The sequence below is a fragment of the Agelaius tricolor genome, unplaced genomic scaffold (assembly GCF_023055355.1).
Source record: "Agelaius tricolor isolate 1412-34295 unplaced genomic scaffold, bAgeTri1.0.p SCAF_2, whole genome shotgun sequence".
NCBI classification, from domain to species: domain Eukaryota; kingdom Metazoa; phylum Chordata; class Aves; order Passeriformes; family Icteridae; genus Agelaius; species Agelaius tricolor.
In genome coordinates, this window is record NW_027269262.1 from 92395056 (window position 1) to 92422044 (window position 26989).

Consider the following 26989-nt stretch of genomic DNA (forward strand, 5'->3'; position numbering starts at 1 on the left):
AGAGACTTTAAACATGGCTCTTTAAAACATCCTACTGAGTTTGTCCTGGGGTGAATGATTTCAACATAGGTGCCTGAGATGCATTCTTTTTCTGTGCTTGGAAGTATTGGCTTTTGAGTGACTGAGTGGATGGGCTGCTGGGGGAATTAGGACATCAAGCCCTGATGTTACAACATGCCAGGAAGAAAAACCAAACCAGAGTAGTATAGCTTCATAGTCTGGTTTGGTTTTCATCTTGGCTATTCCTCAGGGAGACAGAGCAGAACAGCAGAGCTTGCTGGGATTCATGTTCATTTTCACAGATTTTTGTATACTCATCTGCAGTTCAGGGGATTTAGTGATCCAAATACAGATGGAACATATCCTTAACCTCTCCTCAACACAGACAATGTGTGTTGGGGAAAAAATACATTGACATGTATTTTTTCTTATAGCCAAGAGATTTCACTGCTTGACTTAATCTCTTCCCTGAGAAGGTTCAGACTTTTTCAGTAAGGAAGGAGTAGTCACTAGTGACATGTGGACTAGAATACTTTCTTTCCCATTTCATTGGCATCTAAAATCTTTGTAGTGGATAGCTCTGGAAACATCCTTCTTGACCTTTATTCTTAAGTATATAAGCACAAAATCTTTCATTACAAACCAGAGCTATCCTGCTTTCTAAGTCATCCTAGAAGTGTTGCATTATGATGACAAACATGCAAAGAAAACCACAGTAAAGAGTTTGTTGCTAGCAAAACGTCTGTATTAAAATACAAAGAAAACTTCCCTGCTGGGAACAGTAATTAACAGACTCTCTTTTGTATGGTACTAACAGCATTGTAGGTTCCATTTCCAAACAGACCACAATGTTCTTGAGGAATAAATTCCACCACTGTTGGTCTGAACCTCAGCCTAAAACACAGAGTTCAAAAACTATTGTATTGTGCATCCTATCAATATTCCAGCACCATGGCACTGGCTTACTGCAATGTGTCCCATCACATGTGGATTATATCTGAACACTGCTTGGTGATGGCAAGCTCAGAGGGCTTCCTATTGTGTTTGAGAAGGCGATGTTTGCGTTGGAGCCCTTGGAGTTCTTGTTCATACCCAGGATGTCTGCATTAGTTTGCTCTGGCTCGGTTTTCCTGAAGATGTTTTTCATGGTTGCCTGGAAGTTATTGGTGACAAAGCAATAGACAATGGGGTCCATGCAGCTATTGAGGCTACTCAGAGTCACTGTCACATGGTAGACGAGGAGGCTGACGTTGTGGGGCATGTCTGGGTTGATGGAGATTGCAACCTGTAGCACGTGGAAAGGAGTGAAGCAGATCATGAAGATGATGAGGACGGTGATAAGGAGCTGCACAGCCCTCATTCTCCTCTCCCGACTCTGGTGCATGAGGCTGGGCTTGGACAGGGCGCACATAATCCTGGTGGTGAAGAAGATGATTATGATGAGGGGGAAGAAGTACTCGCAGACCATCAGGACCAGGATCTTGGAGAGGCAGCACTTGGCAAACCGTATTGCCATGGTCAGGATGGAGAAAGTCACCACGGTGGCGAAGATCCAAATGAAGATGCAGATCCCCTTGGCACAGGTGGGGTTCCTCCATTTACGTGAGGCTTCCACCTGCACTATTGCCAGGTAGCGGTCAACGCAGATGCACGTCAAGAAGAGGATGCTGCAGTACATGTTGACAAAGTAGCCAAAGATGTGAACCAAGGAACAATTCTTGCAATCCCCTGCACTGTAGAACATGATGATCCGGACAGGCAAGGAAAAGCCCACCAGGAGATCAGTTACAATCAAGTTGATGGTATAAATAACAGAGGTGGTTTTTGTCTTGGTACGGAAGCAGAAGACATACAGCGCCAAGCTGTTCAGCACAACACCCACCAGGAAAATGATGGCATTGACTACCATCAGGACAATCCACACATTATAAAAATCTGTGAACAGTTGTTTGTCTGAGTTGATGAACTTGGAGAACAAGTTGATGTTGGAGTTAGGTTCCTCGGTGGTGTTGATAGAGTCAAGGGGTGGCATTTGGGTGGAGGAGGTCGGCATGGTCACTGACTTCCAGCAATCTGGAAGAAAAGAAATAGAGGTATAGTGATAAATATGTCAGCATTCCTTAGGGCTCAAAAATCTTGTCACTTAAAAACATTTTAACCAACATATTTGCACATCCTGAGTAGTAGATCCCCATCTACCAATATGGGATTACCAGTAATTGCAAGGAAATACCTGGGCTTATAATTAGTGCCTTGCAGTGGTTCCAGATGCATGTTTTAGGGAAAAGACACACACTCCACTTCAAGTTTCTCTTCCTCTTCCTTGTACAAAAATGATTTTAAGGCTGGAAGACCTTTGCATAACCATAACCCTAGCATTTGATTCCTAAAATATCATATCCCTTGCCTTGGGCAGGTGATCCCATTAGAGAGTTACATGCAGCTGTGTTTTCAGGAGTTGTAAGATTTCTCTGAAATCAAAGAAAGGCTGAATTGTCTGAGAAAGCGGAAGCAGGTTGTGTGGCATCTTCTACAGATCTGTGTTCACAGCAACAGCAGCCAGAAGATTTCAAGCTAAGGGTGTAAGCCACTGGTCCTGCCAGGGTTTGACAGTTTAATTTGCAAATCATTCCTGACTTATACACTATTTTAAACTGATTTGTATATTAAAAGATAAAAAAAAAAAAAAAAAGACCAAATATATACAGAGACTTGGCTGGTTTCAATAAAAATAAATGGTTGAAAAATGTCTGGAATATCTCAAAGTGGCTGGGCAGGGCTTTGAGGTTAAAAAAATCAGCTTGGATCAGCAGAGAATGATGCTGAAAGAGTTGATTTATGAGGGTTTGAAATCCCTGCTAATGAGCCAAATGCTGAGGACTGGGAGACAAGGAGCTGCAAACACATCTCCCAGTGCTCACAGAACTGCAGTGTGCCTGGGCTGGATGTCTCAGTGTGGAAGTCTGGAATTGCTGAGGGAGTCTGAATGTCCAGTTCCCCCAAGCATACCCCATCCTCTGGCAGATTTTTTTCCCCTCCTCCAATCTTTTTTGCTGCTTATGGGGATCAGGAGGATGGACCAAAGGTGCTGTATCACCTGTGAGGTGCTTCAACCTGTTGGTGGCTGTGTACAAAGTGGAGGAGGAAGCTACTTAGAACAAAAGTGAAAAATAGGTCCTGAGGAGAGTCCCTGCTGGCCAAAAGAAAATGTTCTGCAGGGACAGTACTAACTGAGTCCAGAGAACACCACAGCAGCTCTGCTTGAGTGCCAAAGCCTTCTTCTGCCTGGTCACCATGTCTCTCTGCATTTCCTGCATACAACACTCCTAATGTGTCTCACCAGTGTTTGGCCAATAGTCAACATTCAAAATCAATAGTCCTCATGGGATGCTACAGCCTTGTTGTGATTACTCTGCTTGGTTCATTCAAGCTGGGTGAAAGTGAAGCAGAACATTTGTTGAGAGAAAGCAGAGATTAGGACTGAGAATTTAGAAGACCAGGTGTGAAAATTCTTGGAGAAGTGACTTTGCCATCATGATGGATCGTGGGTTTGTTGGCCTGGAATCTGGGGATTGCTCTAGTTCCTTCTTGCCTCTCAGTCTGTGGAACTGGTTTGAAGGAAAAAGTTGGTTTTTAATGTCCTTGAGCTCAGAAGGATATTTCTAGCCAAATGTCAATTTTTTAAAATTTAGATAGACACTGAAGCCCAAGGAGTTGAATTGTCCATTGGAATGGCTGATGCTCAAACATAAAGCCCTCCTGAGATCCAACTTAGTGCCAGAATATACTGCAGGACTGAAATCCTGAAATCTGGGGTCAGACCACTTGTAATGCCCCAAAGAACTACTGGGCAAAGAGGAACAATGCTAGTTTCTGTCCCCTTTTCCCTCTAGGCCATCCCCAGCAGAAACCAGACACTGGAACATCACGTGTTTTGGGAATGACCAGATTACTTCACCCTGCACTGAGCTCTGGTGGCAGCCAAAGTGGCACACATGTTCATGGCATTTTGTCTGGCTCTGACTGAGCCTGCAGACTCCTGAGGGAGAGTCTTGTCTCTTCTCATTTTGTGCCAAGCACGCTGTCAGAGAAAAACAGGAAAAACTGCCCCCAAAACAGGCTGAAGGTAGTAGAACTGCAAAGTCTGGCACCTGAGAAAGATGCATGGGGATGATGCAGAATCCTGGCCCATTTTCTACTGATTTCCTAAAATCTCACCATCTTCTCTGTTTGTTTGTTTCACTCTTTAATTATGAAAACAAACTGAAATGAGCAGATGCCTGGATCTGCTCCCAGCTTTCTCTTTGCAGATGCTATCAGGAGGAGCACTGTGGAAGCCAAGGAATAAAGAAAGAATTTGATGCCCCTGGAGTGCAGTGTGAGAGTGTATATCTGTGTTGACACATACCTGAGCAAGGGGAGAAGACAAAATCACCCATCCCTGAACTTGCAGTAAACTCTATTGAATTGCACATGCATTTGCCTTCTCATTGTAATTCCGTGGCACTGGCTGGTTGCTCTGATTTTGCCTCTTGTTAGTAGCTTGCCTCCTCTGGGAGATTTTTGTTCAGTCTGAGATCCCTTATCACAAATACCTGATATTCATCTTATTTTGCCTTTCTTGTCTCAATGAAATCAGCAATTCCAAATACATTCAAATATTCCTCATCCTCACAATACCTTTGAAGGATGTAGGATGTGTTGCAGACAAATAGAAAATTAAAATAATCAGCATATACAATATCTTGGCTTACATAGCCACCTTTTCTACTGAGCCTCATGTGCAAGGAAATAAACTCCAGATATTGTAAACTGCTGAAAAACAACAGGTAACATTGTGTTTGCCAAATTAAATATGCAAAGAAGTGCTGCATTAGAGCTTTCCCAGTCCATTGCTGCCCTATCTGAACTCAAAATCCAAACAACTACATGAAAGAAGTCCCAGTAAATTTAATTAATCCTGAAGATTTCCTCCCTGACAGTCTGTGGAAAAGCTGCCTCTTGGGCTGTGGTGGGAAAAATCTTCATCTAATCAAATTGTTACTGATGGATGTTTGGGTGAATGGCCTCTTCCTTTCTTTGTGGGACTGCTCTCATCTCATGGCTCACAAGCAGAAAGGATGGAGAACTGGACTAGCAAAGCAACAGAATTCCTCTGAGTGTTTTAATGAGATGGAGCTGGACCAAACCCCCAGTTTACAGCTGCTAAGGATTTTTCCATTGTGGGACTCTAAGCCTGTGAGAAAGGTACTTTGCCCCTTTTTGCAACACAGAAAGGCAGCTTGACCTTGTGCCTGAGCAAAGCTAAACATTTCCAAAGATTTTGAATTCTTCCTCTCACTGAGTTCAAATACTATCTCAACCAGGTCTCTTTCTCTACCATCAGACAAACTCATGCAGGTGTTAAAGAGAGTCATTTCAGCTACTCATCACTATGATGTGGTGGCATATGAAAGTCAGTGAGGGGCATGGTTAAATTAATGAGAAGCTTTGCAGCCTCTACAAACCTTTATTTTGCTGTGTTTTGCACTATTTATTACTCGTGACTATGGCATGAGCTCATGCAGAGCTGCAAAAACCACCTTTACTTACAGAGCAAATAGATTTTGGGTCAACCCCCTTACTAAAATCCTCAAAGAGCTTGGAGCTTAGTCTGCTTCATACCTTCCCGAGCTCTCAGCCCCCCAGATTTCCATGCAATCCCTGTTTCTTGGAGCTGGCAGTCTGCAAAGCCCAAGATAGGTAAACATGCATCCTTTTGAGTGCTGTCTGACCGTGCCAGTTGGCTGAGGCTGTTACATTATACCTCTCAGGCTGGATTCTGTCTGTCTGTCTGGGAAACTGTGGGTAGCATTTCCTTAAAAGTACAGCAGGAATCTGGGTAGAAATGGGATAAAGGGAGGGACAGAGAATGTAGGTTGACCTGCTTTCCCTCGTTCTGATAAAGGTCCCTGCTCAGCACTGGGAGAGGGGGACTTGCTCTGAAATACTTTCTCATTGTTGTGTGACACAACCTGTTCCATCATTCTTGGGCCAAATAGGAAACAGATGGTCACTGTGCTGAAAACAGGTCCTGCAGCCTCTTCCCCCACTCACTCACTGCTTGGCATCACACTTGTTAACTTAGCATGGGCAGCTCAGTGCTCTGTCTGCTCCAGGAGGAGATCCTTGACCATCCCATATCCACTTCACCCAGCCTTGTGCCTGGTGACAGCCTTAAGGCTCACCCTGACCTTGCTGAAATTAATGGGGTTCACTTCCTTAGCCCAGGGGACTTTTGGATCTGGCTCAGCAATTCAAATAATAGGTTACAAAAGAAAAGGCAGGTCAGACAACTGAGTTTTGTCCTAACTGCATGCCAAAAGGATTATTTATTGGTGTGCAGAAAGGATCTCTATGTGCAGGCCCGGAGAACACCAGAGCCACACACTGGGATCGGAAAGTTGAAAAGGACGTTAACAAGCACGAGTGTAATTTAGTATAAACAGCTTCAGCTTTTCTCATCTCCCTGTCCTGAACTGGAACATCTGATATGGCAACCTGGCTCCTCTATCATCCTCCCTGTTCCCCTCACCCTGTCCTGCCTGCTGGTGTTATTCTGCTGCCTGGGGTGGCAGCAGTGTGTGTTTAGCTTTTCAGCCTTCCTGTGTTTAAAGTTCCCTGGGTGATTTATCATCATATTTATAAATGAAGGGTTAAACTCACTCTCTTTCAATTTAAATTGTATGATTCTCTTTCTGGCAAGCTCTCACTCAACTCTGGATCAAACTGGCCAAATATGGTGTTTTTGTGCATGTCGACCTTGCTCTATATGTGGTAGAGCTTGCTCTATGTGTCTTGTGCTCAGCCTGGGGAGGGTGGGTTTGCTGACAGGGGGAACAGAGAAAAAAAGGGAGAGAAAGGGAATGAATTCAGCTGCTGAAAGGAAAAAGCTGGTGCCCATCTGACCCTTGGGCTGTGAGAAGAGAGATAATTCTGGGGAAGGCAGATTCTACTCTGAAGCAGAAATGGGGCTATTCTCAGGGCAGGTAAGATCCCATTTTTGTAGGCATCAGATCTCTGCTCTCACTTGATTCCTGGGCACTGATGTCTCCTTTAAACCTCCAGGTCTGAGGGTGGCTGGAACAAGTGGGTGAAACACCCACCCTCTTGGGAGTTGCAGTTAGAAATTGCCAAATCCAGAGCAGAGCTGGATTATTCCTTCCCCTCCAATGCCATGGACATAAAAGGGACTTTGGAGACACAAAACACATAGTTTTCTGAATGTCAGATTAAATGACACCTGATTTCTTGCAGTCTCATGTCTCACAGTGGCTCACAGGGCTGGGGGAATGCTTTGCCCTGCTTGAGATGCTTATTATAACTTTTTCCCATGTGGACACTTGGCTGCCTTAATGAGCACTCACATTCCAGCTCTTCCCTTGGCTCCAACACTTGTTTGACTTTCTCCTTTCTTTGCTGCCTAATTTCCTGAAAATTGAGGTGATCTTTCCCTTCTGCCAAATTCTAGTTGAAATTAGGCAGCAGATTGAAAAACATTAGGAGGACGGAGGAAATGGGAGCTGACAACCACACAAACAGGCACTAAGAGTGATCCTTGTTTCCTCTAATGTGAACCTGCAAGTCATTTGTTAACATTCTCTGCAACACACATCCTTTCTTTTAGGTCTTATTCCCTGCAAATTCACAATTGCTTTGGCATTGAAACACAGCAAACAGGGCTGGATGGTTTCTGTGAAACAAAGAGAATATTGCCTGCTTCTCATTGTTTTCCTGAAGAGAAATAATTTCAGATTTATGCCAAACCATGGGAGAACCAGCCTGACTGGGACAGATGATAGCTAATTGCTGGGTGTTGGCACTATTCAGCTGTGGTCTGCTTGCCCATGTGCCCATATGATGGTCAGCAAGTCCTACTTTGTCTGGTGGTTTGAATGGTCGTGTGCTGAATTACAGCTTTTGTCTGGAATCACAGAATCACAGAATATCCTCAGTTGGAGGGGACCCACAAAGATCGCAGAGTCCAACTCCTGCCCCTGTACAGGACCATCACCAAGATGGTCATGGTCACACCATGAGCCCAAGAGAGTTGTCCAAAAGCTCCTTGAGCTCTGTCAGGCTTGGTGGTGTGACCAGTTCCTTGGGGAGCCTGTTGCAGTGCCCAACCACCCTCTGGGTGAAGAACTTTTTCCTAATATCCAATCTAAGCTTACCTGGACACCAGTTCAGGCCATTACCTCAGGTCCTGTCACTGCTCACTACAGAGATCAGTGCCTGCCCCTCCTTTCACAAAGAAGATTTAACTTCAATGAGGTCTCCCCTCAGTCTCCTCTAGGCTGAATAGACCAAATCAGCTCACCTGCTCCTCATACAGCTTCCTCTCAAGGCCAAGAGAGATTAACCCCCCCAAACTCACTTTTGAATCTCTAATGTTGGCCATGAAAATCAGGTTTCCCATCTGGCAAGGGGGAAAACTTGTAAGTCCAGTCTCAGGTAAAGGGGTAATCCTTCAAAACCTGTAAGCAATCACAGATTGAGGAAGTGTGGAGGCTGATGCAGTGCTGGTTGTTGAGTTGGTGTTGGTGATGTGCTGTTGAGCTGTTTGCCTCCTGCCTGAGATGCCCAGTTTGCCTCTGTGTGCTCCCCCATCTCCAAGGCCCTGCTGTGGATGGGCAATGGATATTGCTCTGTGCTGTGATCTGAGCTCCACCCACCACAACCAGTTTAATGCTGTGTGTATCCTGTGCTCTCCACGGGCCCAAGGCCAAAATCACATCCTTTGAAGGTGAGGCACCCTCATCCCTAGCTCATTTTGTGACAAGAAATAGCCTGTGGGTGTCCAAGCAATGATTTAGTCGAGCAGGTCACCCTAGGCCATGAGGGATCACTGCCAGTTAGATGAAGGAGAGCACAGCTCTCCAAAGTGCATTCCTCTTCTCCACGGAGCAAAGTGACCCAGATGGGACTGATGCCACTTGGCTTGGACCAAATGCCAACTCTCTGCATCCAGGCTTGAACCTGCTGCTTAAAACCAGGTGACAGATCACAGTCCTGGACACCCCAGAGACAATCTATTTAAAACTTGGAAAGGTCTGCATGGTTCTCCCTCAGCCCTTGTCCTGAGCATGCATGAAAACACTGAAATGAAGCTCCCAGAGATACACAGAGGAAGAAATTCACATACTGGCAGATTTCTTATGAGTTTATACCTCCTCTATGGCCATTTGCAGCAGCAGTGCCTCAGTCTTTGAAAGAAAGAGCCTAGATGTGCATGTGCAAGCAAAAAGAGAAGTGGGATTGTACATACTTTGCCCCTCCAGACCTACAAATATCCACCCAGCAGTGGTGGGCACCTAGAGGTTCCTCAGCACATCTCTGATGAGACTTGCTAGTACTGGTCACCTATAAGAAAGGTAATGATAAAGGGGGTTTGCCTCTTTTTGCTTGTTTATACCACACTATGTAGAAAAATCCCTCCTATAATACTTGGATGTCTACGATGTCTTATCAATTCCACTGTATTTTTCATGTCCCTCTTTTCTGTGTTATCAGATCTTGGCCTTGCAGTGACAGAAATGCCAAGTGTCTTGATGAATGCTCTATCAATCATGCTGCTAGCGTTTAAAAGACCAATATCTCATACCCTGTCAGGGCTCGTACCAAGTGCCATCTGTCACAAGGGAGCATGGAGTGACATCTCTGCAGTAGGTGCTGTGTGTTTCCAGCTCTGTTACTTTCAGAGAAATCAGAGCATGACTTCCTGAGTGTATCCCTCTCTGTCCCTTGTGGACCATTATACGTGAGGGGAAAACACATATTTTTGAGAGAATTTTTTTCCAAGATGATTAACATTTTTTTTTTTTTTAAGTTACATTTTAAAACATATAGATTTGGACTCTTATGGGTTCAGCCAGTAGGATGGATTTGAGCCTGTCTTCTTGGGAGGTTGTAACAATAAAAGAGAAATGCATTTGATTTTATAGGGATTACAATAATCCATCGAGTGTTTCCAGGGTGCCAGAGACAAAGTGCTGGAAATGTCAGTTTGGAATAACAGCTATTGTGGCTGTGTGCAAGGAGAGCTGTGCAGTGAAAATTACCATATAGGCACATGCAGGAACTTCACAGGCAAGTGCAAAAACAATAACTGACCTGTGTGCTGCTGCTTGCTTTTAAGAAGGAAATTTTTAATTGCAAATTTAGCACTCTTTGAGCACTTTCTCCTTTTTCTGCCTTCAGCTGCCTGAAGCTGTCCTTTGAAAGGAAACTGAGAAGGGCAGTAAGAGAAGAACAACAGCAGAGTTCTAATTATTGGGGAAATACCTGGGCTCCTGCATAGCCAGGGAATGCAGGACTGGTGAAACAATGCTCACAGCCCAGGGAGCACAGGGCACCAGTGCAGGTAGGGATGCAGGGGTGATGCAGAGGGGTCAGGTGTACCAGCTCTGCCTCGCAGCACTCACTCCAAGCTGTGCTGATCTCTTGGCTGCATGGAGAAACTGAGGCACAGAGCCATGTGTGGTCTTGGCCTGGGGAATGCAGCGAGGTGGGAGACCCAGTTAGGGAGCAGAGAGTTTTTGAGGCATCCCAGGATGAGCAACCAGGTCTTAACCCTTTGGGAGGCTGGTTTCTGTGGTTTCCTTAGCGAGGCACATATGACAGTGCTGTGCAGACCCCACAGTGCCTTCAGAGTTCTGCAAATTTTGAATTCACCAGGTTAACCTGGAAAAACTCAGGCATTTGTTAACACTCTCCACGTTGTTGGTGAGTGTGCTGCTGCAAAAGCAGGGAGCATTTCTGCAGGGGTCTGCTAAGGACCTTGGAAGTGATCTGCTTTCTCCTTCTACTAACCCCGTAACTGGGCTCAGAGAGGGAAGACAGCACCTCTCCTAGAGCTGAGCTTGCACCCTGCTGCATAGCCAAACAGGTAAAACATCCCCACTTGAAGCTGACCCCATTCCAGGCAGTGCACCATCTCTTCTCTTGGCTTCCAAAACCTTCCTGAATGCATTTCACCAGAATTTAATTACACCTGGGATTACACATATACAAACGACATCACCTCCCTCCTCACAAGAGCTGTCACAGTACTTTTCAAGGAGGGAAAGCCTGAAACTTTGCACACTTCCATTACCCTCCATCTCCTTGAAGAACAACCAAATATCCTTACACTGCCCAAATCCCAAGAGCAAAGAAAGTCACAAGGGAGAAGCTCCTTGTAGCCCCTGCCAGCTGCTGGCACAGCCTGGCTTTTTGGGTCACACACTTCCCAAGGGATTTCCACACCTGCTGCATGGACAGAGCCAGAGACTTCCCGAGCTGCTCATCCATGTGTTCAGTGCAGGACCCTTTCTGCTCCCACCCCTTCCAGGGCTTCCTGTTGCAATAGCCAGGACTTGGAGTCCAATATCCAGCAAATCCTTCCTGGCCCCCCACTGTCTCCCATCCCAGGCCCCCCTCTTTGTCTCTGACCAATATCCCAAAGCATTCCCTGCAATGGTCCCTGCAGTGTATTCCTGCATGAAGGACTGACTTACCTCTGGCCCGGTCTCCCTTCTATGTTAGAGGAGCTGCTGGTAAGAAAATTTCCTTGTGGACCTGAATGCTATCAGCCCAGGAAAGAGACATCTGTTCCTACAAGCAGAACAACTGGAGTGACTACAGAATATGAAGAAATGCCTAATCTGTCTCTTGCGTTCTCTCCCTCTCTTCCCCCTCCCCACCCCCCTTCTAAATATAGCCTTGCAACTAATGGGAAAAAATATACACTACCAAAAAAAAAATATTTCCACTTGTCTGTAGTGTTCAGAATTTCTCCCCAAACATCTGGCTCCTTGCCCTAAATCTCTCTGAAATTTATGAAGTGCTGTAAATGCTGAAGAGGGCTCCAGCCGTACTCATGGTGCTAATGCCTGAACATCTCTAGTAAACTAAAACTGCCCCCAGGTCAATTTTCTTGTGTCTCTGTGGGAACAAAATCTCTTTGCTGGGAACTTGCCAGCTCAAGGCCACTTCAATCCCACCACCATGCGTGACATGAGGAAAATATCCCTCTTTTCCTCTTCCTGATGTGAACTGTTATTAGAGAGAAGCATCCCTGGCAGCTGCAGGAAGGTGCTGAACCAAATGCAGCAAAGCCTGTGATGTGCTTTGAACCAACCCAGCTGTCCAGACCCCGAGAAAACCCCTGGCACAGGGAACCAAAGGGTGACCCTGCACACTTTGGTAGGGCTGCTGCAGTCATTTGGGAGAGGAGATAATGAGATCTATCCAGGCCTGAAATGGCTGAGCATGAGTGGCAATAGAGAGTCTGAGGCTCCACCAAGGAGCCCTCCAACATGTTCCTCCATCCTCATACAATCCTTCCCTACTTGTGGTAGAGTCATTCTGGGTGTCAGGTGTCTCTCAGAGTGGGGATTTAAGTATCTCTACACCCTTGCTATATGAGAAGAGACTGACATTGTGCAAAGCTTAATGAAAAAAAACATTTTTGAGATGGGTTCAAATCACACCCTAGAACAGCTTTTAAGATATCTCTGATAGTTAATGCACTAAGGACTCAAAATCCCCCAAGTTCCATCTCAAGTTCCACGTCTTGCTCTAAACTGGTACCAAAACCCAATATTTTTGGGGGGTTTGCACAGATGCTCTCCCCAGGGGCTTTTCAGTAGCATTAGAGATTTCCTCTGGGAGAAAAGGCAGAAAAAAAGCAAGAGCTTACATCGAGATTGGTTGTTTAGAAATACAGAGAGGATGGATGCTGGATTTTAGTATCAGCCCTGGCCTGCATCACACTTTAGATAAAGACAACACTGGTGCCAATGCAATAAACACGCAGGATATGGCCTGTCACAACACGACAGGATCAACTGAGAGGCATTGAATTCCAGGTCAAGAGGCCAAATCCATAAATAGAGGAGAGGTAAACTCCACACATGCATGTCTCACTGGAGCACAAACAGTAGCTATGGTTATTAGAGAAGGTTGACCTCATTTTCTGGAATTACTTTTTCACCCTTGGATCTTTCCCAGCAAGACTGAGCTGATCCTTTTAGTCTGGTTATTTTATTGATTTTCTATTTTGAGTTTCTGCACATTGAGGAGCAGACTGTTCCCCCAGTTTCAGGAACATCCTCCTTAGCTTTATGAGCCCCTGATCCAGGAGACCTGATCCAGGCATTCCACCACAGACCTCTAGCTCAGGCATATGCCTGAACTTTCATTTGTTTCTCACTTCCTTATGCTTGGGAAGCAAGAGTGATTGGAAAGTCTTGATGAGCCCTGTCTGGGTGATCATCTTACCTTCAGTTCCCTCCATCCTAGAAGTTCAACAGGGCTAAAAACAAAGAGAAGAAGCCAACTCATGGTCTAATTTGGGCAGGGTGGGTGAACTTGGACCCTATAGAGGCACCAGGACAGGTTTCCCAGAGAAGCTGTGCCTGCCCCATCGCTGGAAGTCTTCAAGTCCAGGCTGGATGGGACTAGGAGCAACCTGGTGTAGTGGAAAGTGTCTCTGCCATGGCAGGGGGTTGGAACTAGATGGTCTTTAATGTCTTTTGCAACCCAGACCTTTCCAGAATTCTATGATTCTATCATTCTCAATGCCTATGGTAGTAAATACTTAAGTTTCCCCCAGCCTGTCAACAAAATTTTTATGTTTAGGGAATGACTCTCTGAAGTTACAAATGCGAGACTGTAAGAAAGAGATGACTTTTCTCCAGGATGAGCTATTGGTACCTGCACTCTGTCCACCTTCTCTGGGAATGTCTGGTTCTTCCTTTGTGAGGACTGGTTTGGTTTTTTGCTTCCACATGATGCATGAGAGCTGCATTCCCATCCCTGTGCATGGGATAATCAGTGCCCTGCACTCCCCCACTATCCCAGCCTCTCCCTCCTTGCTGGATTTAGAGCTAGGCTCTGAGTGGCAACAGCTGCAAAGTTTCAAGTTGTGCCTGAGATAGTGTAGAACATGCCATATTGGGAAGCAGATGCTGTTGTTAAGGTGGAGAAGGCACATCCGGGCTCAGGGCCACGCTTTGTCCCAGACCCGGTTCCCACACTCAACTTCAGGAGGAGTTGCAACCATAGCTGATAAATGAAGAGCTTCTATCATCTCTTGATTTTCAGTCATTTATCACCCTCCCAGAGGGAGCGAGAAAGGCAGAAAAAAAAAAGTAAAGCTTTAGTAAGTGGAAAATTTTCAAGCTTGTTCATTGAATATACAACAGTATTAAATATCGGAGTGAGATTGTAGGTGGAAGAAGGTATTGGTTCAGTCAAAATCAGCATATAGAAGGACTAATAATGACATCAGGGAAGGATGCTACTAGCCCGTGGTAATTCCTAGCAATCCCTTAACCTTGCCATATAGAACAGGGCTCTGGTTAAAATCTTCTGTGACACAGTGCAGAAAAGCAGGAGGCCAGACAGCTCTGGAGGGAGGTGGAGAGAAAGTTGATACCACACATCCCTCTGGGGAGATGTGTCCTGTTTTTGTCAGGAGAAGGGTGTACTCTTCCAGCCCTATTCAAAAAGGGGAACTGAGCATCCTTTGATCCCCTGCTGTGGGAGAAGAGATTGAGATTGGGCACTGCATAATGAACTTTAACAGAGCTGAGATGGGCTTAAGGCACATGGCCAGATCAGCTTTCAAAATGTCTCTGTTGACCAGCTCTGCAAGGACCCAAGTCCAATGTCCAAACATGCCTGTGTTTTTTTAGAAAGAGCTGATTTTGGTTCTGTTATACTGAACAGATCCTCACAAATGAATTATTTTCTTCAGCAGTGAAGGAGAATTCTTACTCAAGAAAATGTTGGACATAGAAATAACAGTTCAGAAAACTGAGGAGCCTTTACCCATGATCATGACAGTGTGCAGGTCACCAAAGAGTGGGATCCTCACTGCATGGAAGACACTGAAGGGTGGGATCTTCATTGTCCTATCTGGAAAACCTCTTTTTAGCAGCAGGCTTGATGGAGAGGCAACAATGTGAGTTTGCCAGGGAGTAACCTTTTGCCATGGCAGATAAAGTGAATGGCACTGAGGAGAGTTTACATTAATTTTACCCTTTCCAACTACTCCTCCTTCTGGTAAATCTACCCTAGAATATCCCCAGGCCTTAAAAAGTGCTGGAAAACATTCATGTATGTCTCTATGATATGCACTGCCCAGGAGCCCTAAAATCTTGATTGTCCACGGTCTCCAAGGCTATTATGGGATGCTGTGAATCAGAACTGACCCAGAGAAGCATGTAGGCTCTCACAGGTGGACCAGGTGTGGAGAAATTTTTGCACTGGACCACCCTCCAGGAGTCACCTTTGATTGAGGGGGAATATGTGGGCAACAGTGCTCTTCCCAAATATATAGGAATTTTCCACTTAGGCCAGGTGTTCTTCAACCCCACCACACTTCCTTATCATAAAGAAGTGTGTGGGAACACTCCTCTTTGGTGGCTCCTGAGCTGGTACTTTATGGAAGTAATATCATGGCAAATGGGCAGACCCTGAAAGCAGATCCAGGGTTTTTCTGGTGCTTTTGGTAGAATCCAAGGGAAGTCCAGTTGAAAGAACCTTGAAGATTGAGGCTGGCATCTGTCTCCAGCCTGGCTTTTAGCTTGTGGCCCTTGCTTGTTTGGAGCCAAAGAGAGCAACATGTGGCTTCACCTGCTGGGCTGTTGAGAGGTCATTCTTCTCTGTTCTTTTGGTGATCCAGGTGTGTCATGCTGGGACGTCTGGGAGATCCTGGGACTGCTTTGGGATCTGAGCCCTGAGACATTCATGCTGGTTATGCCTAAGGTGCAGCTGGAAGGACTGGAGGAAAAGATCAGAGCTCCCTCTCTTAATTCTTAGACAGAATCTATTTCAAGGGATGATTTTTGTCCCTTTCCTGCAATGCTGGGATAGAAACACCAAATAGACAAGGAAATGCGAACGACTTATCCCTGGAGAAGGAGGGCTTAGATTTCTCCCCCAGTGATATTCAATACCCCAGGGCTTTTTACCTGACTGTCAGCATGGGTAACAGAGGCTGTGGAGAGCTACAAAATATGGTCCTCATCAAGAGCTGGCTCTCTTGATGGCATCTCAGCAGGGTCCAGAGGCAGCTGTACCTTCCTGACGTCAGCAGCTCTGCAGGACACAGTCTGTGTCCTCTGCCAACTGGTCAGGATCACAGGCACTTGCTGGACTGTCACTTGCTGTCCTCAGAGCACTGCAAGGGCTGGAAACCACCATAATTTTGTATCCTTGCCTCTGAACAGGATCCCCATCTGTGTGTTTGTGCAAGGAGGGAGATCAGACTCTCACCATATGAGGCCTCTGCTGGGATCCAGCTGTGATTCATCTGCTTGATGAGGGACAGGGGAAGACAAGTGGTGCCCTAAAATGATGGCCATGGCTCCTGTTGGGTGAGTCAGGCACGGGGGAGGAGGAGTGTAGGAGCCAGTTTCCTGCCTGCCTGCTGCATATTTGGGAATTGGCTTTGCTGACCACTGATTCCCCCTCCGTTTTCTCCCCAGGCTGTGGCATTTTTGCTGATGCACCTGTTGAGCTGAAAGAAAAATGAAGATGTCTGCAGTGCACAAAGTGCTGCTCCTCTGGGCAGCCCTGAGGTCTTTCCTGAGTGGTTTGGAGCACATTGGTCCTGCCTGTCTCCAGTTCTTTCATGACAAGGGGTGTGAAGTCCCTTACCTGTTATAAATGCACTCTGTGAGGGTGAGCCAGGATCCCTCTCTCCATCCCAGTCTGCCCAGTTTACCACAGGTCTCACAGCTGTGAGAGTTCTGACAAGGTTCCTCAGTTCAAGGCACCAGCAAAGTGAGCCACCAGGACTCTTTGGCCACCCAACAAAGCATATCATGTCTCACCTGCCCCTACTGATCCAAACCTCTTTGGGATCCTTTGCAGGGTCCCACTGTGACCTTTCTGGCCCCCCAATCCAGGTCTGGCCAGTCACCTCTTGTACTCTTTTTTTTTTTTTTTTTTGTTATTTTCAAAGATTCAGAAGCTAATTGCCAAGAACTCAATGTCCAGTGTCATAACCTCACTGCAGAACTCTCCCCATTCCCAGCAAAGTATTTCCTGTTGGTTTTGTTTGTCACTGGGCACACAGGGACACTAATGCTTGAAGGGGAAAGCTACACAAGCTTTGGGCTTTGGCATTACTCGGGCACCATGCCCTGGGAGGTCAATGCTGGGTGGAGTGGCTCTTGCCCAGCTCTGGTTTGAAGGCTGCAGAGCAGGAATTGGCAGGATTGTTGGTCCTGGATGGTTGAAGAGCCCCCAGAGAGCTCTCTGTGCTCTGCTCCTGTTTGTGGCAGTGGGAAGTGCAGCGTGGCAGGGCTGAGCTAGAAAACCTTGAACTCAAGATGTGCTGTGTCCTGCAAGGATGCAGAGGCCAGAGGAACATTTTAAAACCCATGGAAAGGAAGTTGTGGGGAATTTAAGGACCCAGTCTGGTATCTCCACCTGCTCTGATTTAGCAGTGACCACAGATTTGGAAAGGGGCAGCAGGAGGCTCCCAGGGCCATCTGTTCAACTTTTGGGGTTTTTTGCTATATTAGTAACCTAGCCCAGGAGGAAGGACACCTGCAACTTGGAAAATCTGGTACTTGGACCCGCAAACCTCAAAAAAGGCTTTAGAGAAAGACATCCTCTCCCTGTTCACTCTCTGCAAACATGTTAATCCTCCCCTCCCATTCCCTTTGTTTGCCTGGTTTGGAGAGATTTGGAAGGGCTCAGGGCAGGGCTGTCTTTTGTTAGACGTGCACAGAGCTCAGCAATGCTCTGATCTGGAACAGGGCAGCATAAATCTGGGGGATTATCATAGGAAATGCCACAGTGATGAAAAGCCCTGTAGGAATGGGAAGAAAAGAAAGGGCCCCATTTGGGAAGAAAAAAAATCCCAACAACCACCCTGCTGCTTGCTTACAAGTGATTCCTAAAATTGCTGCCTCTGGAAGAAGCTGGTACGTTTGCTGATCTTTTTTTTCCTTTTATTTTGAAGGGGATGTGTTCCTTTGTGTTCTCAGCTGCTTAGAATTACAGATCATGTCCTTGAAGCAAGTTCTGTGTGAGGGGCCTCACTGGGGACAAAAAAAACCCCTTTTCTAGGGGGGTGCCTCAGTTTCCTTATGGTTGAAACCATTCCTCTAAGCACAATGTGCAGAAGTGCTCTGGGAAATATTCAGGAAGGAAAGGAGGGAATCACATATGTGATTTACTGGAAACTGCAATGCCAAAATAATACATTTTCTCCTAAAAAAAAAATTGGAACAGGGTGCTGGGCAGCAGAACCCAGCTGGTACTATTTTTGGTGGTGGTGGTGGTGTGTTTTGGTATGGGGTCATGGACTCTTTTGTCTCCCACCTGGAGCAGAGAAAACCTGCTGAGACCTGAGTCAGGTGGAAACATGATGGTTCAGAAATCCAAGGGGATATTTTCTCTGTCTGGGATGTGATTATAGACAGCACCAGGTTGTCCCTGCTGGTGAGGTCTTGAACTCACTGAGGGGTGGTCAATGGATGGCATGATGGAGGGAAGACCAAGCCCCTACTCTAGTTTGTGCTTAAGATCTCAAAGCAAATTTTTTATCAGGAGCAAAAGCTCCACTGTCACTGCTGAATCATTCCTTTCCATACCTTCATCTTGGTACTGACAGCTTCAGTCTTTTTTATGTTTGGAGTGCTGCAAGGTGCTGTTTGATTTGCCTTTCATGTCACCTGGAGGGATTATTCTCTACAAAAGCACTATTACATGTAATAAATAGTGTTAAATTGACTAATGAAAGGGGATGTGTTTCTGCCTTGGAAAACATCCAAACCAAACCAGCTGGAATGACCTGAGGGCCAGCAAACATGACCCATGAGAGCAAACCAGCAGAATTGGGCTTGTTTAATCTACAGAAAAGACAACAGAAGGCAAACCTGATAACAGCTGTGGAGATGTCCAGGCAGCTTCCCTGGGAATGGTGCAAGGTGGGTTCATCTTGTACAGTTTTGTTCATTAACACTAGTCTGGACCAGATGACCAGCCCAGTTTGTGATGGTCTCAGTGTAGAGGCTTCCTTTGGGTAAGAGGAATCCTATTGCTTGTGTCTCCTAGGGCAGGGATGTGCAATCAGCATCCCTGTCCTCTCTAATTCAGAGTTAGAGCCACAGCAGCAGCCAGAGGTTCCCCCACGGTGCTGGAGCCACAGGTTAATCCCATGGCTGTAACACAGCCTAAGATGGGACCTTTTGGGCAAATTCTGCTGGCTTCTTTAAAGCAAAAATCCAGCCTGCTGTGATTGCTAAACTGGGCTCTGCTTCTTTGGGTGTCTTTCCATTTTCCAAGAAAAATAAACTGCAGGCTCAGTATTTTTAGATATGCCATCTGATCATAGCTAGTCATATATCAGTCCCAATACTGTGAGTCAAGATGCTGGACTCCACTGCTGAACTCCCTTGGGCAAGAACCAGTGGCCCGAGCCATCCTGGGTGTATTAATAAATCCGAGTGTTTAAAATAATCTTACACTTCCTTAGGTAAGCCGCTCACAAAGAATAATACACTTGGGAATTATTAATGTCAGCATCTTAGGAGCTCTGATTCTCTGGGTGAACTTGATACTGTTGTGAGTGGGAGAAGAGCAGCCCTGGTATGAGACAGATCTAATCTAGGCAGGGGACAGAGGCAGCACGACTCCTCTTCCTTTCCCTCCCCTGCCAGTGACTCTGATTCCTGACGTCTGCCCCTTGCTATTTCAGTCCTGGGTATCCTCTGAGGCGGCTGCTGGTCAGAGTGAGCTTTATGGTGGCCTCTTCAAAAAGCATCTGACCAACCTGCCTTGCAAAATAGTGCACAAATGTGGACTAGTTGGTGTATTTTAAGCCTCTTGGTGGTTTTCCTCAGCCTCCACAAGTCTGTGTCTCTAACACCACTTCAGCCTGCAGACAATTTTCTGTGTGTTTGATCAAAGCAGTGGGAAGCCTCAAAGTTGGTGTGTGAGATATGCCTGGTTCCTGAAAGTGTATTTGTTGTGCTACTTCATCACTCTAACGAGAATCAATTTATCCACATAATTGGTAGCTGGAGACAGCGTAACACAGCTTGGCAGCCTGGATTTTTCTCAGAGATGTATTGCTTGGCATATTCAACCCAGGCAAAAGGAGCCAGCCTGGCTGCCGGGGAACTGCAGCTCTGTGAGTGCCAAGCAGGTGAAACCCAGCATGACAACTCAGCTTTCTCTCTCTGTTCTTCCAGAAAAAGACTTTGGGAATAAAGGTGAAATTGCACCTGGCTGAATGTCTTGCTTAAGGTCTCTTCCAACCTAAGCTGCTCTATAATTCTATACTTTTTGAACAAGGAGTTACTGATAGGACAAGGGGGAATGATTTTAAACTAGGATAGATTTAGATTAGATATGAGCAAGAAATTCTTCACTGTGAAGGTGAGGAGGATCTGGACTGGGTTGCCCAGAGAAGCTGTGGCTGCCTTATCCCTGGAAGTGTTCAAGGCCAGGCTGGATGGGGCTTGGAGCAACCTGGGATAGTGGGAGGTGTCCCTGCCATGGCAGCAGAGTTGGAAGTAAAGTCCAACCTTTAAGGTCCTTTTCAACCCAGACTATTCTGTGTTTCTGTGATTCTGATATGCCTAATAATGCACTAGCTCTCTGTTGAGATGGATAATGACCAGTTAGACTGTGGTGGGTGCAGGAATCGGTGCACTCTGCCTGTTAACTTTGCTCTGCTCAGGATCAGCTGCTGGAACATGGCCAGACCAGCAAGAGGGTGGCCATAGATCCTACTGAGAGGAGAAGCTGGTTGCACACTAGTGGCTCTGTTTGATGGAGGTGTGTGACCTCCAGCAATCTCATGTCCTCTGCACTTGAGTGCTAGAAACCTCCTTCATGTCATGCAAGAAATTTGTTTTTCTGCTGAGGCTGTCTCAGTGCCCTCTCCTGCTGTGCCCAGCCACCCACTTTGCTGCATCCTTCTGAGTTCACCATTCTGAGAGGACCCTGGTGGGTTACAAATGCCAGTGCTGGTCTCTGTGTGGGTCAGTGTGCTCAGAGCTCAGTGCTGTTTCTCCTTACTAATGCCTACCTGCAGCAAACAACCTACACTGATGTGTAGGTCTTTGCGTTTGTTGGTAGCTCTGAATGAAACAAAATTTTGGCAAACCTCTACAGGCATCCCTGCCCTCATCTATGAGGCCAAAGACTACTTGTGATAGCCTCAATACGGGACAGCTCCCCAGAGTGGCCCAAATTCATCTCTCTAGGTGTCCCATAGACAGGGTGACAAATTCAGTACATTCAAGGATGGGAAGCTGTCTGCTGGACCAGCACACTGGAAGCCATTCCCTACATTTTCAGCCTTAGGGACATTTCCCAGAGCCTCATCTTTTTGGCAGATATTTGTAGAGAAGGAGGCTGGAGCCATGAAGAGGAAGGGACATTTGACAGTAAATCTTTTTTGCATCAATGTGGAAGAAGCCATCCTTTCTGTTGTGTGGTAATGACTGTAGTGGTGCTTTTCAGGCTGTGATAGATGAGATGTACATTTTTATAGATTATGTGTAAGAGGTAATGAAGAATTCAGTTCTTCTGTGTCCATACACTAATGGTGTATTGATCCCAGTAAATATCATGCTGAGACTGAACAGCAGCATCCCTGCTTAGTGTCATCCTGATGGGTGACATCATTTCTTTAGTTGTCACAGCCAGCTCAGCCTAATCCCATCTGACCCTCACAGCTTTACTGATCCTTCACTCTGGCTCTGGGCTTCACTTTTCTATTCCCCTGATTGATCCTTCACCTCAGCACAACTACTTCTGTCTCTGGACTTTGTCATGCTTGGCTGGACTCTGCTGTGCCTCTCTGGGATTTACTGGATGGGAAGTGTTTCCCTGCTAAGCCATCAGTAGGATTTGCTCAGCTATTTGTGATCTGCAAAAATGTACAGCTAAAAGCAACAAATGCAAAAATGTACAGCTAAAAGCAACACATTAAAATGCAAGGATGAAAAATGGATGAGAGGCAAAAGAGAGAGCAGGAAGGGTCCTTTGAGTATTTACAGATGAGTTGGCTAAGAAGTAGCAGACATTCCTCAGAAGGGGCTGTAGATTTTACCAGGTGTCATGGGATGTTCACTAACATGTACCTTTAGGTAATAAGTAGTTTCATCTCCTCCTAAACATGGTGACTGGACATTTATACAAACCTGCTATAACAGCCCAGGGTGGAAAGAGAAATCACAGAATCATTGAACCACAGCATGGCTTGGGTTGCAAGAAAACTTAGAGATCATCTAGTTCCAAGCCCCCTGCCATGGCAGGGATATCTTCCACTAGACAAAGCTCCATCCAACCTGGACTTGAAGTCCAAAAAATCTGAACTTAGAATGTTACTCCCATGGGGAATTTTTGTCTCCCATTTTAAAAAGGGCTCAGGAATTTGGATTTCTGATTTTAGGCATCAAGATTCACATGTTCTTAATGGGTGAGGTTTCTTTGAACCCTGAGGTGATGAGCACTTGCCTGCTAAACATCCCCCTTTGCTTGTCTCCAGCCCCTTAAAACATGGACTGCCAAAATCCTGCAGCCCTTCTGACAATTTGGAGTGCAGGATTTGGTCTTCTCCCTCTGAAAGGGGATATAGGGCTAGGACAGCCTGCATCCCTGTGAGAACCACGTCATCCCAAGGGCATGATGCACTTGAGGGGGAGCAGAGCTGTGGTGGGATTTATTGCTGTGTTCAGCAGCCTCCTCCGTTCTGCTTGCTCTGCCTCGGAGAGAACGTGCTGTGAGAGATGTTTCATGTGCAAATCCTTCCTTGGCCTTTGCCTTCTGCTTCAAAACCGGGGAAGAAAGACTTTTAGGGTGCTTTTGGCACCTTTAGGCTCTGCGGAGAGGGGAGAAATGGCTCCATGTCTGTGTTTTATCTCAGTGCACTGGGGACATGGGGAAGGAGGCTTCAGCAGGGTGAGGGAAAATGCTCTGAAATAGATGAATAAAATAGCTGCTCAATTGCATAGCTAAGTTGCCATGTGTTCTTGTAAGAAAGAATGGGGGGAAGATGGGGATTTTCCTTCTAACTGTGGGTTGGCAGAGATATCTGTGCACAAAGGAGATGGAAAATGTCTTAGTAAAGAGCTTTCTGCCACAGGGAGGCTTCTGCCCTCACTTTTGCTGGCAGATGCTACATAGGAGGATGGTGGGCATTTCTGCCTCCTTTTTCCATGGCTGCCCAGCTTTCTCCTGCTCAGGGAAAGTTTTACAGAATGAGCTGAGATGCAGCATTGCATCTAATCGTGGGCGACAGAGGTTTTCGCCCTGGTGGTTTTCAACTGGGACCGTCACGCGCAAGTAATGGGGATTAAACTTGTATGTCCACTGTTTTATTTCTGAATGGGGGAGTTCTAGCTTTGCAGAAGGAGCTGTCATTTCAGGAAAAGGGCTGGCTTTTTGCTGAAGAAGAGCAATTGGCCCTGGCATGTGAGAAATGTTAGAGAAAAAGGCGCCTCCTGTCACCAAAACACAGCTGAAATGATTCCGAAGAGCCACGTTGCCAATTCATCACACTGCCACTGAGTGTGGGTTGTGTAAACACTGGGGGATGCTCTCTCTGTGCTGTACTGTGGCCAGACATGTCCCAGTTGGCAGAGACTTGCCAACAGACCTAGTGAGGCCATTCATCCCTTTCAGCCATCCCAGCTCTGGCCAAGCCACTTCCCCCACCCACACAGCAATCAGAGTAAGGACATTTCCATATCATTTCCCTAGGGAAAGTTTTTTGTTTCCTGAACTTAAACTATAAAGTTCATTTTGGGCCTTCTCAGATCATTTTTTCATGGCCTGAATCTAAAAATCCTGTGTCTAACTCTGCATCTTTATATAGGGACACTTGTGGGATGCACAGGTGTGTGTGCAGCTGGACTTGACACAAGTAATCTGTATATGGAAGTTTACCAGAAATACTCAAGTTTTTATGCAGAATCCCTCACAGGGCTCTTTACCATCCAAACAGATAATTCAGTTTATAGAAAACCCAACATTTCCCTCGATGAGATGCTCTTTTCCTTTGCACCAGCTCTGACCTCCCCAGCCCTCCAGCACCTGGTGAGGAACACTCTCCTTCCTCTCCAGCGCTATTCCCACCCACGTGGAGCCATCTCGCATCCAAACCCACGTGCTCCGCTCCCGACCCAGCTTGCCAGGACTCCCATCCCCATCTGGATGCCTCCAAACTCTCAGCCCAGCCGGGATCAGAGCACGCTGCCTTCCCGAGCTGCAGCCGGTGAATGTCCCTCCCTCTCCCCGCTCTCTCCCAGCCCGGATCACGCCTCAGGCAGGACTCACCCCGCCGGGATGAGAAAGCTCAGCTGCCGAGCCCGGAGCCCGCTGCGGATTCCCGGAGCGAGTGGCCGTGGGCTCGCTCCCGGCGCTCGGCGCGGGATGGATGATACAGGAACCAGACCTCCTTGGTTTACTTTTACGTTGACGTCAGTGTCTTTTGGAGCCTCCACGGCTCGTTTTGGTAAAAAGGATGTCTTCAAGGGAGAGGGGAGGGGTCGGGAAGGGAGAGGAGTGAGGATGAGCTGGAGATGAAGTTTTGTGATGTGTGCAGGCAGCGATGGGAGGTTTTAGGGGCTCATGCTGAAAGAAGACCGGGTAATCCTGGGTGTAGCTCATTGCCTGAAGGTGGGTACACTGGAGACCTGACCCTCACACAGAAATTATAGAAATCTTAGAGTGGTTTGGGTCGGAAGGAACCTTAAAGACCATCTAGTTTTAATCCCCTACCATGGGCAGGGACACCTTCCACAAGACCAGGTGGCTCAGAGTCCCATCCAACCTGGTCTTGAACACTTCCAGGGATGGGGCATCCACAGCCTCTCTGGGAACCCTGTTCCAGGTCCTCACTACCTTCTACATAGAGAATTTCCCTCCCCCAGCCCTGTACATCTACTGTGCAGCTAAAGTGTGCATGGACATTTTTAGGGGGTGTGGAAAGGGCTGATACTTGTGAGGGATTTGGAGAACACCATCAGGAAACAGAGCCTGAAAGTGAGATCACTAATGCCAAATTGTGCACAGCATATCAATCACACCTATGCTTAAGGTTTCTTTTGGCCACGAGCAAAGCCAGATGCCTTTGCATGACCACATAACTTCCAGGAATTCCAGACTCAGGCTTTCATGCCATAAAAGCTGGTGGGGTTTTTTTAGGTTTTTGTTGAGTAGTGTGCTGCAAACCATTTAGCACTTGGATCTCAGGTAAGGCAAATACAGAATTTGTCCCAGTGCTGCTGCACCAACTGTAATCTAAACAATTAAACCTGTGCTGTTTTTGGACCACGGATCACTTTTCCAGCTCTTAACACAACTGGTCTATCATCCATTATTAGACAATCTCTACCTTGATACAAATAATTTATTGTGAACTTTTAAGAGCAGACACTGAGATTGGTCCGTGTGAATCCAGGTACAGACTCATAAAGAGCACCAATGACCTGATGACATTGATGTATTTGGTTTGGAGGACACTTGGCTGTGCCAAAAAAACCCTGCAGGGAGCAGGGATTAGAGAAAAGGAGGCATCATCTGGTTAGAGACAAGGAGGCATCATCTGGTGCTGCCAAGATGATTGGGCTGTACTGGTTTGTTTGGAAAACAGAAGTGAGAAAATAGATTTTTTACTCTGATGTACCATCACTGCAGAGAAGAAGAGACACAGAAAGGGAAAGCTCTTGTTTTTCAGCACATCTGTGGCAGAGCCAAGTAATAAGTCGAGTTTCTTATCCATTGGATCACACACTCCCAGTCATAAATAATTCTATCTCAAAGGTTCCCGGTGTCCTTGTCAGAAGCAATACACTGTTCATGGCTGAAGAAAGACAGAGTCTTATAAAAACCAGAAAAAGAGTTCCTTGTAAATCACCACATCTATACTTAGAAATGTGTTAGACTTTTCTAAGCTTCGGTTCAGATCATATAAAGTGTTTTTTTCTTTTTCCGAGTTGAAAAATCCATCCAAAGGTCAGTCAGGAACAGGAATAAAACTGTCTTTCTAATCTCAAGCTGCTGTAATAGCATTTTTGGCAGTGAATGATAAACTTGAGCAGTTGAGGTTTACATGACAGATGAAGTGAACATGTCTTTGTCTATACATTAAATGACTGAGCACTGGCCCTTTTTCATCTCTTCTCCCAACCTATCAGACTATTTATAGATTTTTACTACAAATGGACCTCCTGAACAGAGGAAGGCAGATCAGCTAGATCTGAAGAAAGCATCACGGTGGAGCTGTGCCCATAAAGCCATCATTCCTGGGCAGGAATCCCATTTTAGTGATAACCTCCCAGGAATATTAACTCTTCCTTTACCTGACAGGCATTTTTAGAGTATTTCACAGTTTTTAGCGAGTGTGAAGGATTGTTCAGGGAGATCTTATGGTCATGTAGGTGTTAGTATGAAAGCAAAGTGCCATATCCTGGCTAGAGCTCTCAGGGACATCCAGAAAATGAGATCTACTGCCACTACACAGATTGCACCTGGCTGTAGGAACTTGAAAGCCATGATTCAGAACTCTCAACTTAAATGAAAAGTGGACACTTCTCATTACATAGTCCTTGATGGGTAGATGGTGATAACACTCAAGGATGGCAGAGATCTGGGGGCTTTTCTCTGTCATGCCTCATAGATAAGAAAACTTTGCTGGAGACCTGCAGTCCTTGCTCTGTTAACTCTGGAGGAATATATTCAGGGTCTGCTTTTTTAAAAATATCTTAATGTTCATTAGAGTGGAGACTCTTCCATGACCTTGGCTATGGAGCTGCACAATAATGTGCCCTGTCTGTGCAGGGAGTCCTAGTGGAAACCAGGAATTTTCTACAGCAGTGAGTATGAGGCTCTCATCCCTGGATATTTTATCTTGGTAACTGAGGGTCAGGTCATGTGGATTTGAATCCTGCTGTGTACAGGAGGGACTTTGCAGTGAGAAAAAGAG

At 46.1% G+C, this 26989-nt stretch overlaps 1 protein-coding gene across 2 annotated transcripts; it reads right to left on the minus strand.

The window, feature by feature from the left end:
* Positions 1–800: 800 nt before the first annotated feature.
* Positions 801–24426, minus strand: GPR20 (G protein-coupled receptor 20). 2 transcript variants are annotated; one of them, XM_071449622.1, is made up of 2 exons: positions 24340–24426; positions 801–2073 (listed from the first exon to the last, which is right to left on the minus strand). In XM_071449622.1, exon 2 carries the CDS (start codon positions 2051–2053, stop codon positions 992–994), a length of 1062 nt encoding a protein of 353 aa, XP_071305723.1. In that variant the 5' UTR covers positions 2054–2073; positions 24340–24426; the 3' UTR covers positions 801–991. The 2 variants fall into 2 exon arrangements, with proteins under 2 accessions (XP_071305723.1, XP_071305714.1); XM_071449613.1 differs by lacking the exon at positions 24340–24426 and adding an exon at positions 11538–11654.
* Between the last annotated feature and the right edge of the window lie 2563 nt (positions 24427–26989).